This window comes from Cinclus cinclus, chromosome 3 (assembly GCF_963662255.1).
Source record: "Cinclus cinclus chromosome 3, bCinCin1.1, whole genome shotgun sequence".
Taxonomy (NCBI): Eukaryota; Metazoa; Chordata; class Aves; order Passeriformes; family Cinclidae; genus Cinclus; species Cinclus cinclus.
Genome location: NC_085048.1, coordinates 66,316,211 through 66,328,397, shown reverse-complemented (window position 1 = coordinate 66,328,397; position 12,187 = coordinate 66,316,211). Strand labels below are relative to the sequence as shown.

The window sequence follows — 12,187 nt, the reverse complement described above, 5'->3', positions numbered from 1 at the left end:
CTGAATGATGGTGGGATTACTAGTAATGAACAATTGACTTCTTTCAAAAATAGAAATGAAATTTCTTTTAAATATGGCTTAGAAAAGCATAAACAGAGCCAATGGATAAGCAAGACAAAGTGAAACAGAAGCTGTATTGAAAACAGGGGAGGAATGATAAAAGCCCTTGAATGATGGGATGGAATAAGAAAATAATGAAAAGGTTGATCTGGTCAGCTGCCTAGTTTGTCTGTCAAGTATGGCATCACTAAGAAGAGAAATTCTTATAACCTTTCCTCTGAAGCTGAAACCTGTTACTTTGACTGTATCATCACAAGCCAACACAATAAATTAGTGACAACTACAAATGTAAAATCATCTTTTTCAAGCCATTTAGTCATTGTTATCTGACATATTATAAGAACCTCAAAAAGCCACAATTAACAAACTCTTCCATAAGAGTTACCAAACAATCCACAAGGATTGTGGATTGCAGGATTGACTGCACGACTGACATTTTCCACATGTTTGTTGTAGCAAAGGGCACAAAAAATCCTTGTAAATGTATTACTTGCCCACGGATCATCAGGAAGGAGAGAAGCTTTCTCCTGCAGCAGTGTTGATATCCTCTGTCAGGAATTTGGACCCTTTACACTAAGAGCAAAATCAATATTGTGTACAACAATGGAAATAATAGAAGCATAAGGAGTCTGATCTGTACTTTACAAGAGAAATTGTTTCACATTAATACCTGTATTATAGGAGGTATACTTGAGCAGTGGCTTAATATGGGCAGATGTATGTATTTGTCTATAGTTGATCTACCTATTGGGAGAATTAAAATTATTGAATGAAGTTACTTATTTTCATAATCATTCATTTCAGTTTTGTTTCCATAGCTGAAATTTTGACTGCCTTTAAATTTCTTTTGTTTCAAACCAAACAGTATCCAGGTAAAAGCTTAACCTGCTTTACTATGGATGTTTTAGCTTAAGCTTTCTTTGCTCGGAGTGCTTTTCCAGAGTGTCATTACAGTTCAGCTAACAGTATATGTGTATTGTGTCCTCTCCTGTGCAACATTTGTGCCTCTCAGGTGAGTCATTGACAACAGAGGTTGAGCCTGGTGCCTCTGTAACTTCATATATGAGTTATTCCTGGATTTAGAACTCTCAGTGCAGCTAGACCTAGTAGGTGCTAGTGCAGAGTACATGTGATTTATATGGAAGTGGTTTAAAATATGTACTTACGCGATAGTAAAGTTGATAAATTTACAGAGAAAATCTTTCTTTAGCTGCTCTTTTTATTTTCATCAGGATCCTACTTGGATCACTGGATGTGATTTCCTGCCTAATCTGAAATATGTCGTGGCTGTAACTGAAAGCACAGTCATTCTCTGGGACTATAAATCAAAGGAAAGCAAGGTATCATGTTGGATCAGATAAATGCCAAAATTAAACCTGAAAGCTGATCAGTTTTGTTTCCAATATACATTCACATCCCTTTGATCTAACGGGATGAGGGCTTCTAAATTTTGTCTTTGTAGGAACTCAGTGAAACAGTAGAATTCACACACTAAAGGAGGAATACTCTCTACATGCCAAGTGGAATTATTGAAGTGTATTAAAAGTTTGGAAGAAAAAGAAAAAATTTACACTGTGATGCAAACAAACCCCCAAAGAATTTTTTTTCCATGTGTATCTAGTGAGTACACATGCACCTCTATACTTAAAATATGAGCATGGGCATACATATGTCTCAGAAACTATTACGAATCAAGGAACAGGTTTTACAAGAAATACAACACTAATTACATATTAAAGAAATAAAAGATTCTTTTTGAGGTAACTTCCCGATTTAAAGACAGTATTTCTTTATATTCTGTGTTTTGTTCAGGAATTTCTTAAGATAAAAAACATTTAGATGTTAATAATATATGTCCAAACTGTTAAATTTTTCTTCAGTGTCTTACGGATTTTTGCTGACCTGTATCTTAGCTTTTTCTTCCTGTTTCTGGGACTTCTCTTGGAAAGTCCAGGTTAGCTGAGATGGTGGTGAGAAGCAAAGTAATTATTTTTAGGATAAGATTTTCTTACTATTTGATTTTTTTTCCAATATTAAAAGGTTGCTTCTCAAGCTCAGACAGGTCAACTTAAGTCTTTTTGTCAATCCAGTTTGACTTCTTGGAGGAGGGTTCAAATACTTATTCTCTACCTATTATTCTCCAAGTTCCCTCCACTCATTACATCAGTGAGAGCTGCAGCTATCCTGTTAATGAATAGGTTCAGCTCTCTTTCAAGACCACAGAAATAATATATGGACTATTTTATCTCTGTTATGTCTGTAATGTTTCTGTGCTACACAGAATCACCACTGAGGCAGTTAATTCCAGTGGCATGTGAACAGCTCCCAGTGTAGTTTGGAAGGATACTTTAATCAAATAACAGATGGAATCAGGCAGTAGAACCAACAAACAGTGTAATGCAGCGTAAAATCCCATTCCTGTGCCTTCTAGCAAAAAAAAACCACAGTGTCTTGCAACTGTATTCATTCCCACTATCTCTGTGCTTCAAAAATTGAAACACCTGCCCATATTGGTACACCTGACACTCCCAGGCTGTATTATTTATTAAGAGTCTGGTATAGATTCTCTCTGTGTATTACTGCTATATTTTGTGGTTTGAATTATTCTTTAATTTTGTTATTTCCAATTTTCTTGTAGAGAGCATCTTATTTTTGAACAGGAAACCATATGCAGTCTTAGCAAATACACCATCCCACATAGCATGCAGAGATCCTTCCTAGATTTTTAATTAGTACTTCTTCACTGAAATGAAAAATGCTACCTATGAAACAAAGTCTTGCTGAAACCTCCAGGGTTTTCTTTTAACTCCACTTCATTATCGTCTTCTATGAATTTCTGATCCCAGGAAACAGCTAGCACAGGGCCAGCTTTAAAGAACAAAGTCAAGATTTGAATGCTGATGTAACTAGATAAGCAAGATAGATTAAATTTAAGAACCCTTGTGCAATATTTAATAGACTCTCTACCATATTCCACAGAGTGACGGCTTTGTCATCAAACCAATGAAAAACTGTCTGCTCTGTGTTTGTACGGTGACTATGGCAGATGACCTGGCTAAGGATACCATCTTAATGGGAGATGATAAGGGTTATGTTTATCTGCTTACTATCACCAGTGATGACTTCATAATGAAACAATCTAAAGCCGAAAAAGAATCACAATTTAAAGTCTTGGACTCTGAATCTTTTGACATGTAAGTTGCTTATGATAAAATATTACTAGTCTTGTGTTGTGTTACGTTTTGTTTTTGATTTGGGTTTTGTTTGCCCTAAGTGGAGGATTAGCTTCTATTTATTAATTAACCCCATCTAACCAAAGAAAATAATTGTTCCAACTGCAGTAAGTAGATTACTTGATTTACTTGTCATTGCATGAAGGAAATGCCATCATTTTCAGTTGAAGATTTTACAAGGGATTTTACAACTGAGAGGTTTCAATACACAAAATTCAAGGGGAGAATTCACAATTGCTGTTATCCAGTTTGACAAAGGAACAGCTTTATTGTGCCCAATGGGATGGAAGCATGATTGAGATTAGAAAAGTGTGTGGTTCAATCCCGACATTCTCTCTGCTTGCATTTGAGCTGGAAGAGTGGTTCTGCATCTGCCCTGGATATTGAATGTTAGCATTGGTTGTGTATATAATCTCACTGACAAAATCCCTGTCTACCTATGGACACATCACAGTAGTTGCTACTGTAGCCTAAGAACTTCTCCATTTATATCCCTAGTCCTAAACGCAAGCTGCATGATGACTGGGTTGGGAAGATTAGGTATTTTTCTGCCCTAAAACGTTTTGGATCCTGCTCCACAGACAGTATTAATTCATTTATTTTGGATGACATAAAGCGACTAGAGGACCACTTGTAAGTATCTGACATCTTCCAGAAAACAATACATCTTATGCTTTATAACTCTGTTGTTACAACTCTGTGCCTCATAAGATGTGATCTTGTTATGTTGAATCTGCCTTTTCTACTCGCTAATAAAAACAAAAATACGTTTAAGTGCTTGAATATTTTGGTGTGCTGGCTTTTTTTGTAAGAGAGGACTGTCCATATACGTTCAGTACCTTGACAGTGTTTTCTTATCCAATTTCTCCTCAGCAAGCAGATTTTAGTTAGAAAATTTAATGGTTTGTTGCACATATATTCGTTCATTTAAAATTTATACCCAGTCAAAAATAAACTCAACTCAAAATTTCATTTACAGTTTTATTTTCATAAGTTTGAGTTATACAAGATCAAACCAAGAATACAATTTATTCTGAAGGCTCTGAAGTGGTTCTACTATGCCGCAGAAGAAAGGTTATGGCCTCCTTATTTGTGCCAAGTCCTTATTCATATGGCTCATCAGTGCTGTTAGCTGATTTAACTGATTCCAAGCCGAATTAGTCTGTACACTACAGAAAAATAAGATGGAATTACTGTAGATTGTATTTTCCAAATATTTCTTACATGATTGTTTTATTAATGATTGCAGACCTGTAAAGGAATTTTCTGTACCTAAAGGAGTAAATGCCTTCACATACTGTGGAAAGGCAAAAGTCATTGTCACTGGTGGTAAGTATTGGGTTTTTTCCAAGAGATCATTCTTGGAAAAAAATGGTGAATTTTTTTATTCAAGTTAAATAATTAAAGCTGAGTTAGCACTTTAAGAATTTCAACATTGGCTTCTTCCTACAATTACAGGAAACAAAGGCCTTGCTTTTAATTGCTGTCAGCCACTGTCTGAAGAGATATACTTCCTGACAGGAGTCTGTCAAGGGCTCCATCTGGGTTTGATTCAAGTATCATTTATATAATAAAACAGAAGAAACAGTATGTTCGACTACTTACTCTAGGGTATCTTTCCAAGTCATAGTGGCCTTGACCAGGTTATACACATTATTCCTTGTAGTATCAGCAAAGCCTCCACTCTATTACTCTTTCACCATCCTGTGGTATGTTAAGCAGTCACATTGGCCCATCTTAATACTTTCCACTGGTATCTCTGATCATGTTTCCCCAAAATGTTACTGTTTGTTCTTTCTCCCAAAGCAGACTGCAGAAATGTCACTCTTACATCTGCTTCTTCCCTGTTACCCAATAATTTTATGAGCCTGTCTACTGTAGTGGTCATGTTCGATGCTGCAGAAATGTTGCTGGAGTATGGCAGCAATCTCATTTATATATTCTGTCTGATAGGGTGGTGCCCTCGAGTGGCATTGATGCTGCTTTTCTTCAAATCTTTATTGCTTAAAACTCTGTTAAAAATTGCAATAGCAAACATAAGAATTCCTACATCTATATACAACAAGAACTAAAAAAGTGGCCAAGACTCTGCTGTCCAGCCTTGATAATATACATGGCAATATATGGGAAGTAATGCAATCCATGTTGAATTGTGACAGTTTAACAAGAGGAAAACTGTGAGTGATATCAAAATAGATACCAGGCAGTTCTATTGATTTTCTAGACACAAGATTTAAAGGAAAAGCAATACAGCTGTAGAGGAGTTAGTGAAAATTCTGAAGTTTAGCCTTGGAGGAGATACTGTTTACACTGTTTTGTCACAAAAAAAGTAGTCTAGAGAAATTTACTGATGATGTAAAGTAGGGAGGTCCTCTTGAACAAAATGTCAGTATTTCCTACAGGTACAACAGGAGGATTTTGCTGTAGTAATAGAACCAAGGTGAAGTGTCTGAATAGGAAAGAAGGTCAATTACACAGGAACTAGAAAAAGTTTCTTTTATACACTGAAAATTCTTCTGGAAATAGCAGAAGAGAAAAATCTGGATAAACTTTCTAGGAAAACTATAATTGCTGTGGTAGGTAGGACCGAAGGTCTGCCTAATGCACTCATCCCCCTTTGTCAGTGACCAGCAGTAAATACTTGTGGCACAGAAAAGGAATAAGACAATCATGCAGCAACACTTGACCATGGTACATGTGCTGATTCTGTCTTGATGTGAACCACATTTGAGAAAGATTAGTTGAATATAGCAAAAAGTGGGGGGAAGGGACCCATAATGATCATCAAATCCAACTCTTTAGTGAATGGCCCATAAAGTGATAGAACTCACAATCTTTACAGCAGCAGGCTCTAACCAACTGAGCTAAGCTCTAACTGCACCATTGTGCAGAGATTAAAAAAGTATATTTTCTATAACCTAGAAAAGTGACAGTTAACAAGGAATGCCACTGATGTCTACTAGAGCAAAACTTAGAGCAGTGATGTTCAGGAAGAGTCTTCTGAATAGTGGCAGTTGCAAAAAAGATATTCTGTTTAAAATTGAGCTTGGATTTTTGAAAATATTAGATTGTATACTTGTTTGTGATGGTTGGAGGATAGAATGCAGGAGCTTCTATCCCATCTAAACAGATCCCTAATCAGAATATTTTGGAAGCAGATGAGTTTTCTCAACACTGAATTCTAATTTTTTTTTACTTTCACTGCATGAAAGTACTGGAAGTATAGTCAACATGGAAAATTTCAATAATACTGTGTTTAAGGACTCTGTAATGATGATTTTGATGATTTTTTGAAGAAGTGTAAGAAATCGTACTTACTTCTAACAATCTTCCTGTCCATTCATAATATTTACATACCCTTGAGTTGGAATCCTGTCTTGCTTGTTTACCCACTATCCTTCATCTTTTTATTGAAGAGTGTCCTCCTGCCTCTCACCCTCATTCACAAAGTTTAGCCCTGCTGTTTCCCTTGAATATGAAAGGAAATTATTCGTGAGCTGTATTACTAAGAGTCCCAGAACACAGCTGGAATGCATGTCCAAAGACAAAGACAGGGTGGGGTCATCTCTATCAGTTTCACTGTGAAGTTAGATCAGTCAGGGCCTACTATGAAGCTGCACCCAAAATTTAAAAGAAAGCTACAGGTCTTGAGAGACCCCTCTACTAAAGCCTTCAAAAGCTGAGCTGTAGAATTCTGTGCTCTGTTAATAGAGTATGCTGCTCACAGTGGCACAGCACACTGTTAGGCTGGAGCACACTATGTTTGTCTCTGTATCTTAAAAGTCATCTCACTGTTGACCAATTCAGAGATACACATTGATGTTCCAATTAATGACAAATTTAAACTAAACTTTAAAATTAACATAAGCTAGTCCTGTTAATTAGGGAGGCTGCAGTTTTACCTGTAATATACCCTAAAAATGAGAGACCATAACAGGTAAAAAATTCAGGTAAATAATCATGATTATTCAAGCAAATAATCATAATCTATAGATTTCTTGGTGACATGTTCAAACATTTGTAAAAAGCTATGTTTATTTGTCTCTTTCAGCAATTAACATAAAAGAAAAATCCAGCCTTTGATTGCAGGCTAGCTTCTAAAGTATTCAGCAGGGGTAAATGCTAAACATTTTAGTAAGCCCCAGTTTAATGTTATTTAGCCAGGTGTTTATAGCACAAATGGAATGTTACATACTGTGATGAATTATTACTGTGACTATTAAGGAAATCATATTTTGACACACTCTTCCATCATTTATTTGTATTTGGTTATGCTCTTGAGTTTGTCAGTACTGTGACAACCTAATTTTATCTTCTAGATTTTTTTTGTGTTTATAAAAATGAGTAAGATAAGAACAAACTTGGCACTGAGTTTACTTTTCATGTTTAAAGCTAGAATTCAACCGGTAAAATGGTAAAAGCCTGATAGTGTCCTAAAATACAGAACCCAGGGAAGTTTAAAATAACTTCTCTGTGTAGCATTTTGCATTAATATTACACTGAATGGTGAAGTTACATGGTTTTCTTCTTATTCAGTATTAATTTCAACTTCCAACCATATTAGTTCTTCAAATCTGGGTGTTGTTTTCCTATGAGCAATGAAGCAGAAGAAAAACTATTTATGATTTCTAAATCTTACATTAACAGATTAAGACCAACAAAAGGAACTACTCTGTGCTTGTTCAGTTTCTTTTGTGAATTCCTGGAACAAGTAAAGTACATTTTCAGGAATTCCCAGAGTTCCCAGTAATAGAAATGGCCTAACTCCTCTAATATGAGCTCTCAAAAGCATAGCAAACTCTTTTCAATGATGCAGTCTAAATTTAAGAACATACAACAACAGACAAGAAGCACAAAGAAATAAAAAACAGTATGATAAACTAGTTCACCCAATGTCTGACTCTTTTGAAGACATTTTGCAGACATTATAAGGCAAGGTTATTTAAAAGACAGATTTGAAGGAAAGACAAGTTCTTTTAAAGGATAAGCAGTTTTCTGTGTGAGAGTAGCAGCATAGAAAGAAACCAGGAGGTATGTTTTTCATTTACAGTCTGTTGAGGATGCTACACTAAGCCTTCAAATATGGTATTGTTCTCAAGTGGATTTCAACACCACTGAAATGCAGACATCTCAGCAGGCTTGTAATTGCACACAAATTGCAAAACTGTCAGCAAGAGAGACAGTTTGACAAAGCATCACATGTTCAAATAAGGTATTTGAGTCCATAATGTCTAACTAGAATAGAGCTGTGGTTGTAGAATCTGACTTCTAAAAAAACCCTAAGCATCTGTTTTTATAATTATTTATCATGGAAAGGACCACACACAACTGAATCTGTTTTGATTCAAATGACTGATCCCACAAAATCATTAAAAATTGCTGCAGAATAGATCATCTAATTCAAGTTTTTCTTGAATGTGTTTGGTACCCACACTTTCAGGATTCTGAATCCTGGAGGCATATTTGGAGCATGGAGAGAACAAATGTTCCAGGAAATGTTCCAGTGTAGCACTGAATGTTAGGGCCAAAGTGGCATTAGTCCAGAAAGAGAGAAGAGGGCACATCTACTATAATGAAATCTACCATTAACTCAACATCAGTAAAAGGAATTAAAATTTATCCACTATTTCACATGAAAAGTAAACAGTATTTTTTAATGTAAGGAAAGGTTTTCTTCCCGAATGTCACTTGATCTTCCTGTTAATACCTGAAGTAAATGACATTGTATTAGTGATTCTACTCTTAAAAGAAACTCTGTACCAAAATTAAAGGACACTCTCCTCCTCTTCAGTCATCTGCCATCACTTCAGGAATATAAAGAACAGAGCAGTTAGGAAGACCAAGAAAGGTTCTGTTCCTCAAAAGTGCAGCCAGCAGGTAGTCAAGTTGATCACATATTATCAACATCTTCTGCCCAGTTCTCCATCATCTTAAGACATGAGCGTTTCCATCTGGGGCTGGTAAGGGGTATGTTGTTGAAACAAAGTCTGCTCCTTCTGATATTACAACCAATCTCACTAGTCTCACTGGAGGCTTCCGTCAACTGTATTTCATGTCCATCTAATGGGAGGTCTGCAAGCTTGAGTTTTTACTGCCATGGACTTGTTTCACCCTAAACCCTGACCTGGTCACAAGGGTTCTGCTAACTTGCAGGACATGTCTGAAACAGCCTATTGCAAACTCTGAGGAAGTGAGCAGGGATGTCCACCACATTCTGGAGTTTCCCCATCCAAAAGGGCTACATAAACCATTTATGCCATTATAACCCATTTAAGCTACTTTCTGCCATGCTGACAACATATAGATTATCTACAGTAGTTTTGCCTAAAAAAAGAATGTCTTCCCCTTGAAGTTTCAAGCCAGTCAGCTGCTTACACATGGCCTTCCTTTCCTGAAGTTCTCCCTCCATTGTGCCATTACAGCTGTTTGCACAGTTGAATTCTCAATCAAGCTTTTGAAAAGAGCCTGCATAAATCAAAATGTCTTTCTGGTGTAGCTATTTTAAGAGTAGATGATTCCTTCAGTGAACCTCTCATTTAGAGAGAAGCCACATGAACAGTGGAATCAATTTTACTGAGAGAACAATATTGTTTAATGGAGGAAAAGGGAGATGGGGTGCTCCTAAACAAATCACATCTTCCTGCATTAAGAAAGAAAGGAATACATTTCTGGAGAGAGAAATGGAGGACTGACTAATGACAGTAGGTTGAACAAGCTTAATGAAGATTATTAACATAATTGAGCTGAGCGCTTAACATAATTGAGCTGGTTCTCTTGGGGCATATACTTCCTAGTCTATGGGTTTTTTTGCTTTTTGCTCTTCAATTTAAGCTGAGAGAAATGTAGAACTCAAACAGAAGTCTAGACAAAATATGGCAGCTTCATTTTTTTGTATGTCAAAATAGACTGTTCAGCTAGATGCACACAGTTTGTACAATTGCTATATTTACCAGGAATTGAAAGTTAAAATACATTTTTATCATCCTTGTGTTTTGAAATATTTATGGAAACTATTAGCAAAATAGTACCAAACATTCACCTTTATTCTCATTTACTTTGCTGCAAACTCAGTCATCAATAGTTACTGTTTTCTGTCTGTCCTCAGTGCCCACTCCTTTCTGCATGTTCACCTTCTTTGGTAAAGGAGGTTATCCCTTTGTGTCCTGGCTAACTGGACACAAAATATCTTGACACTTTTCTAAATTACATCATTGAAGGAATCAAAATATGGGCCCCAGCTGTATTTCTGTTGAAGTACTCTGCTCCTCTGGGACTAGTCCATGTAGTCCCATTCAGTGTCCCTGCCATTCCTTTAGCAAAATAAAAAGGCTTTGAAAAGCTATTCAGTTATGCATTTTTAATATGTGTTTGTGGATAAGCAATGAAACATAAGCTGCAATCCAGCCCTTAGAACAAAAAATTCACATGCTTCTGTGGGAGTAGTCTACCCAAATGAAAGGGCAGACTTATGAACACTAAGCTCTCAATTACAAAGCTTATTTGTAATACAAGTGATTATTCAATCTTTCTGACTATACATATATATATATATATATTTATTTTTTTTAATTTCAGGTAATGACAGAATCCTTCGTTTGTGGAATCCTGTTGTTAATTTTAGTCCTGTGGGGAAGCTATTAGGACACAAACATAGTGTTGTGGAAATTGTGACAAATGAAAAAGATCAACATGTCATCAGCCTTTCCTGTGCAAAGGTAAAACACTTTTCTGAACCTCAAGGAAACAGGGCTTCAGGAAGGATCTAGAGTAGTCCAGGCCTGTCAGCCTAGCCCCAGTGCCCTGCAGAATTACGGAAGAGAAGATCTGGAGTGCAATCACACAGCACTTACGGGACAACCAAGTGATCAGGCCCAGCCAGCACAGATTTAGGAAAGGCAGGTCCTGCCTCCCTAACCTGATCTCTTTTTATGAGCAGGTGACCCACCTGATCAAAAGGGCTGTGGATTTTGTCTATCTGGACTTCAGCAAAGCCTTTGATACTGTCTTCCATGGCATTCACCTGGAAAAGCTGGCAGCTTGCACAGGTGCATCTTTGCTGCATTAATAGCTGGTTGGATGGCCAGGCCCAGAGAGTGGTGGTGAATGGTGCCACATCCAGTTGGTGACCAGTCTGTAGAGGTGACCCCCGGGGATTAGTGTTGGGTCAAGACCTGTTCAATATTCCTGTTGATGACCAGGATGAGGGAACCAAGTGCACCCTCAGTAAATTTACGGACAACACCAAGCTGGGGGAGTGTTGATCTGCTGGAGAGGAGGAGGGGTCTGCAGAAGTGCTGCAGCAACATATTGCAGTCTAAAGAGGTATTGGCTGAATTAAGGGCTCAAAACTTCCAGTGAATGGTTTAAAGACACCACAAATCTGACACATCTGTTACAAGAGTACTAGGGGATTTATTTGATGGTATTAACCTTAGTTCCATACTACAGAATACAAATATATATTGTGGTTAATACAAAAATATAAAAATGAACCAATCTGAAACCATTGTTTCACAGCACTAGTGAAAAATATTAGAGATCACAGGAGATTTGTATTATAGTGGAAGAGCTAGTTTAGAAGATTTTTAACTCTTAACAGTTTGGACATACCAGAGCTTGAAGAAGAGAGTAGATCCCAGGAATCGGGGAGGGAGGCATCACTGTGTTAGTTTGTGAGGTGGATTCCAAAAGTACCGATTACTCAGCAGGCCTTGGTTCTGCAAGCCCAGCTCAGCAATAACAAAAACATCTGTATATTATCTACCTGTATTTAGCACAAATCCAAACACAGTGCCATATCAGCCAGTGGGAAGAAAATTAACTCTACCTCAGTCGAAACTAGTACACTTCACTAGACCAATTCTGCTTTTGTCAGCAGAAGAAGCATCTGAACA

At 36.9% G+C, this 12,187-nt stretch overlaps 1 protein-coding gene across 1 annotated transcript in view; it reads left to right on the top strand.

The window, feature by feature from the left end:
• The window catches only part of WDR64 (WD repeat domain 64), a 51,129-nt gene that overhangs the window by 9,778 nt on the left and 29,164 nt on the right, over positions 1–12,187 (top strand). Inside the window, exons 6-10 of the mRNA XM_062488940.1 lie at positions 1,293–1,400; positions 3,040–3,254; positions 3,792–3,926; positions 4,543–4,622; positions 10,869–11,008. Coding sequence (XP_062344924.1) covers positions 1,293–1,400; positions 3,040–3,254; positions 3,792–3,926; positions 4,543–4,622; positions 10,869–11,008 — 678 coding nt within the window. The remainder of the gene's footprint in view (positions 1–1,292; positions 1,401–3,039; positions 3,255–3,791; positions 3,927–4,542; positions 4,623–10,868; positions 11,009–12,187) is intronic.